This window comes from Olea europaea, chromosome 20 (assembly GCF_002742605.1).
Source record: "Olea europaea var. sylvestris chromosome 20, O_europaea_v1, whole genome shotgun sequence".
NCBI classification, from domain to species: Eukaryota; Viridiplantae; Streptophyta; class Magnoliopsida; order Lamiales; family Oleaceae; genus Olea; species Olea europaea.
The window spans coordinates 2074189-2080212 of NC_036256.1; the positions used below are offsets into that span (position 1 = coordinate 2074189).

General features: G+C 35.4%; 1 protein-coding gene across 1 annotated transcript; it reads left to right on the plus strand.

Moving 5' to 3' along the window:
- The first annotated feature begins 2631 nt into the window (after positions 1 to 2631).
- On the plus strand, positions 2632 to 5190 carry LOC111369379. Its single transcript, XM_022990871.1, has 3 exons — positions 2632 to 3589; positions 3691 to 4239; positions 4904 to 5190. The coding sequence occupies exons 1-3, from the start codon at positions 2747 to 2749 to the stop codon at positions 5012 to 5014; spliced, it is 1503 nt and encodes a 500-aa protein (XP_022846639.1). The 5' UTR covers positions 2632 to 2746; the 3' UTR covers positions 5015 to 5190.
- Positions 5191 to 6024: the final 834 nt, after the last annotated feature.

A 6024-nucleotide genomic window follows, 5' to 3' on the forward strand; every position in this document is an offset into this window, starting at 1 on the left:
GAAATCAAAGACATCCAAATGAGTCATATCAATTGAACCATCATAATCAGGAATTTTGTCTCCGCTTTCCCCTTTTCTTGATTGATTTTTAGTAAAGATCCACAAGATATTTTACAGTACAACAGATACGTGCCGAATGCCTTTCATTCAACATCTAAAGCAACTTTTTTTGTGTTTCCTTTGGGATATGCTACTTTCATTTGCTCCGTACCTTTTGAAATTATTGCCTTGTCGTCGATAGGTTTGTTGATTATTTCATAGTTTATTCCACATGCACGTTTGCATTCACGTCCACATCATCGTCTTAATATTGCTTTTGCTTCATGTATTGCAGTACCATTTGCTTCAGACAATGGTACAGAACCAGTTGGACATAACCCATGCTTTTTCATCAGTAGTTCATTATCTTGTTCAGCCATAAGTAGGCAAGATATAAGTTCTGAGTACTTTTGAAATTACGCTCATGATATTGCTATTGTAGGAACAAATTTGAGGCGTGAATGGTGGAAAACGTTTCTCCAATATATCTTCATAGTGATTTTTCTTCACATAAAGTCAATTTTAAATATATTCTGAACAATTCAGAATTTCACTCCTAAACAGTTTTGAAGGCTTGCAAAGGAAAGTGTATCCACACATAGCGAGTTTTAGGAAGGACTATATCTCTTTGATGATCAAACCCTTCAGTTAATTTTTTGAAAGAATCTGTTAAACTCTTTCAATGAGATATTAATTTTCAATCTATCGTGAAGATGATAACGAAAGAAGATGAGTGATTTTGCATTATCCTGCATGGATTCTTTGTTTCCTTTTTTTATTATCTCTCACAGACCTTTTGAGATATGATGGATATCAAGATCGATATCGAGTACCCATGGCAAATAGTTTTTGTCAGATATGTCAAATGCGGTAAACTCAAGTTTTGTGATATTTGTTATTTGATTAATTACACAATAAAGAAAATAAAATTAATTTCTAAAAATATGATTAAACATTACATAATAATTAATCAAGTAATCAATATCACATTACAACATTAATGACATTTAAATCAAGTATTAAATGCTCCTAAAAATGTGTCACTAAGAGTAATATGGACATTTCACACCATAAAGTGAGATTTTTTTACCATCTTTAATGAAATTATTATTATTATTATTATTATTATTATTATTATTATTTGTGAATTTTCAAATTTAGTGACATTTATGAAAATTTCCCAAAATACAAATGGTGATGGTTAACAGTAATTTTCCAGAAAATCTATGCAAAAGCAGTATGTTGTTAATTGAGATCCTTTTGGAGTATTCCACAGTCATCGAATTAAATAAAGGAAAAGTACACATAGCATTACATCCCCTTCATATAGAGGGGCCTATACACAATAAAATATTCATGAATCCCTCCATGTGTGAGAGCGGTGTAATACATTGTATACACCTTAGAGTGTATTGACAGCATTTCCTATTAAATAAAGGATAAAGATATATGTACACACAAGGGGGTTATCAAATGGTTTACACCCCCTCACAAACATGCGGGTCCCATCTGTTATTAAATAATTCGAGCTGTGGTCTCCACTTTATATTGTGAGTATTGTGTAAAAAATTGTGTACATGTAGCATGATTCTTAAATAAATGCAATGAAAAGTGGTTAGGTGCCCTAAATGTATTTTAAATTTTGGTAGTGTGTGGGGTAGGAAGTTGAATTAATTTTCTTTCTTGATTGACGGAAATACCTAAGCGGCCCCACCAATAGGGGCCGCACACGGCCCATGTACTACCAGCTTTATTCTTCATTTTATTGTCCCACCTCTACAGTTTTGATTTCTAGTTAAAATTATGTGTTAAATTTTGTATGTAATTTTTATTTATTATAATTATGAACTCTACACTAAAATGTTAAAATTGTTGCGTGACTCAAAATTTTAGGAGTGGAATATTCGAGGACACGTGTTAGTGAGTTACATCTAGTACCCATAGTAATGATTCCCGAAGATTTTCTTATATTGCGTTAACTTGCATCTAATATCCATAGTAATGGTTCCCGGAGTTTTTCTTATATCGCGCTAATGTCTTCTAATTATATTTTTTTAGACTTTGAGATCCCAAACTTACAATTGTGCAAGTTGATTGCCAAATATTCAATTGTGCAACATTTTAGAGTTTTTTAGGTATTTTATCGAAAACAATTATATAGAGAGATTAGATAAGAACAAAATAAATCAAATAAAAAAAGAAATCAAATATCATCCTGACTTCAACATCACTATCACCACACACCAACCCCTGACTGTTCAACTATAAAATCTATATAGAGATAGCGGTCATAACTTGGTGGGTCAAATTTAGAACTCCGCGTAGATTAATGGTCAATTGTAGAAAGCGATAAAGACGCCTTCTCTTTTCTCTATTTGATCAATGGTCCGTCTTGTAGGATTTTCTCTCAGGATTATTTATGTCACTAGATCTTGGTGCAAGGGGTGGGTTTCTGGCAGGATCATTTGAAAGTTTGGAGATGCAAAAGCTAATAATAATTCAATTGGGGACCTAACTATTTTATTAGTGAACATATAGGGACTGCTATTGCAAATTTCAGAAATAATAATGAAAGGCTAATAATGGAGGATAAGTATTGGCTCCTCGTCCTAACTGTTGCCTGTTAAAAGGAATTGTATCGAAAAACCCAACACTTACCTCTTAAATCTCGCCGGAATAGATAGCTGCAATCCTCTCTGAGTGAAAAATGTCATCGGAAACCACCGTACAAGACCCTCTAAAACCCTGGAAGCACTTACTTTCTCCGCCCATAAAATACTCGTGCTTATCAGCTTTCATGAAAGGTTTTGCAGTAATCTTCGTTTTTGCTGCAACTTCCCTCATTTTCTACTCAGCGTTTCCCACGCAGAAATGGCTCAGTTGTTCAAAATGTGATCGGAGTTTTATCCACACCGCCGGCTACAATTACCACCAGCCTGATGATGAAAAAACCAACATATCCCACATTCTTTTCGGCATTGGAGGTTCGGCAAAGACTTGGAATGTTCGCCGCCGTTACAGTGAAATCTGGTGGAGACCTAATTACACTAGAGGATTCGTATGGCTGGATAAAGGACCGGCAGGCGACGCGGCTGGGCTGGACAATTCTCCACCGTATAAAGTCTCCGAGGACACATCTAAATTCAAATACACCTGCCGGTACGGTTCAAGATCGGCTATACGTATAGCAAGAATTGTGAAAGAGAGTTTTCAACTAAGATTGGGAAACGTGAGATGGTTTGTTATGGGTGATGATGATACAGTGTTTTTTACAGAGAATTTGGTGAATGTGTTGGCTAAATATGATCATAATCAGATGTACTATATTGGTGGAAACTCAGAGAGTGTTGAGCAAGATGTTGTACATTCTTACACCATGGCTTACGGCGGCGGCGGTTTCGCCATTAGTTACCCTCTAGCGGCGGAGCTTGTTAGAGTTTTAGATGGGTGCATCGATCGGTACGCATCATTCTACGGCTCTGATCAGAAAATTGGTGGTTGTATGATGGAGATTGGTGTTCCTCTTACCAAAGAACTTGGCTTTCATCAGGTAATTCTACTCGAATTCCAAGATTTCCCCAATTTTATTTTTTTTATTATTAAAATACCAATTTTATTTTATTTTAATTTAAAATGATTTCTGGACTGTAGTTGGATATAAGAGGAAACCCATATGGACTACTAGCTGCACATCCATTGGCACCACTGGTATCACTGCACCATCTAGACTATGTCCAGCCCTTGTTTCCGGGCATGAGCCGGATAGACTCGGTCAAGAGACTCGTCGAGGCTTACAAGAACGATCCTAATCGGGCAGTACAGCATAGTTTCTGCTATGATCGTAGTCGAAATTGGTCTATTTCTATTTCTTGGGGCTACACCGTTCAATTGTACCCAACCTTTGTGACGGCGAAGGACTTGAGCACACCATTACAAACGTTCCTAACATGGAGATCTTGGGACGATGAACCGTTCACATTTAATACTCGGGCTGCGAACTTAAAACCGTGTCAAAGGCCAGTTATCTACTATTATGACCGAGTGGACAACCTCGGAAATGGTCAGACTTTGACATCGTACAAGAGGCCTGTTTCAGCAATGACGAGGAAACAATGTGAGAACAAAGATTATGCCTCTGCTTATGCTGTAAAGATGTTCAATGTCACAGCAGCAGTATTTGATCCTGAATTATGGAAGAAGGTCAGTTTGATTTTTCTTCCCTACTTGGTAATAATTTGTTCAAACTTCCGCTATTAGGCCATTCGTCCCACACAAGAGACGACGTGTAGAAAATAAAATTTGAACGAACGTCTAAACTTTTAAATGAATTTTTTAAGATCGATATATGGGAGATGCAACTATTTCCCTCAGAAGTCATAACTGATAGGGGAGACGTAATGAACTAGTCTTATATCATCGAGAATCATTGAATCGGGCACTATAAAATCCGTCCCAAAGAAATTTTCGTGTGATCAAGATAGCAACTTTATTCGGAGCCTGTTTTGGAGTGATTTTTAGAATTGATTTTTTGACACTTAGAAAAAAAGTGAGGTTTATCTGTGAGAAAAGAAGTCAAATATGACGGTTGAAATATTGAAATAACAATAAAAAATTAATTTTTTTAGAGAAAAAATCGCTGCTAAACAGGCCCTGGGCATCAACGAGCCTAGCACGAGCCAAGTCCCTTCCTACTGGATATAGTTATTAATTATAATTTCTTTTACAAATTAAGCGTTTATTTCGTAATTACTTCTTCCAACAAAACTTCCTCAATCACCTGCGTGATTGACCGTGCAAATCAAGAAGACAGAATTTTGTATTCATGAGTGACTGACACGTGCTTTTATTTGTATTCTTTAAACAGGCACCACATAGACAATGTTGTGAAATAGTTAATGGCTCGAACGAAATGGACGGCGTCGTACAGGTCAAAATTAGAGGCTGCAATCAGTGGGAATCAGTAACATTCCATTGAAAAATTTTGTAGTTTAAACAAAATTTTCATTATAATGGACTTTTCGTGCACAATGTGGCATGCTTCTATAGCTACAAGAAATTGACAGTCACATGTACATTCTTTTAAACCATATGCCCTCTTTGTTTCAGATCTTTTCATATTGGTAACTTTAGTATTAAACAATATTCAGAGCTTGTCTAGTTGCGCTTCTTTTTAATTTTTAACTTATTTTGGACCGTTGTAGAATCAGGGACTCAGTTGCAATTGTTGAAAAAGGTAGCTTCCATAACTTTTTATAGGATGAATTACTGAAAATGCCCCCTCGGAAAAACTGAAGAAAAGCTAAAGAGGGCATTTCAGTAATTTTTCATATAAAAAATGATGACAACTTCATTTTGTTCAACAATTGTGGCTACTTTCTTGAAAGCTGCTTCCTGTTGACACAGTATAACATTCGAAAAAGTACAAAAAATTCAAGAAGAAGCACAACTAAACAGGGGCTTAAAAAAATTATATTTATAATGGATACGTTATTTATTTAAATTATATTTTTAATATGCTTATTGCTGATAGAATTTTCATCTCGTCATTCAATACTTAACATGCGCACAATTTTTATAAATCGTTTAGTGCTCGCAAAATTTGAATATTGAACATTTATGTAATGCATTGAAGGTTTACAATGCATAGCGAGTCATCCAATTTTGAGTAGAGGTGCATTCAGGTCATTCATCTTAAATTTGGTGCGATCAACTCGCCCAACTTTGATTTGCTTGTAAATTTGATCATTCTATTAATTATCACGTCAATTGAACTAAAATTATATTCTAATGTGGACTCAAAAACTAACTTACGACAATATATATGTTCACTTTTATTCCCCTTAGGGGCCATTGAGGTGAGTACCCGATTATAAATTTCAGGGCCTTATGGAATTAATTGAGGTGCGCGTAAGATGGCCCGAATACCTATGGTAAAAAAAAAAAAGTGTTTGCTCATGGGAAAATCTTTTCTTTGAAAAAACAAAG

Coding starts and splice junctions, on each gene's coding strand:
- LOC111369379 (XM_022990871.1), top strand. CDS start 2,747: ATGTCATCGGAAACCACCGTACAAGACCCTCTAAAACCCTGGAAGCAC. Junction 3,590..3,690: donor AAGAACTTGGCTTTCATCAG/GTAATTCTACTC, acceptor TCTGGACTGTAG/TTGGATATAAGAGGAAACCC. Junction 4,240..4,903: donor ATCCTGAATTATGGAAGAAG/GTCAGTTTGATT, acceptor TTCTTTAAACAG/GCACCACATAGACAATGTTG.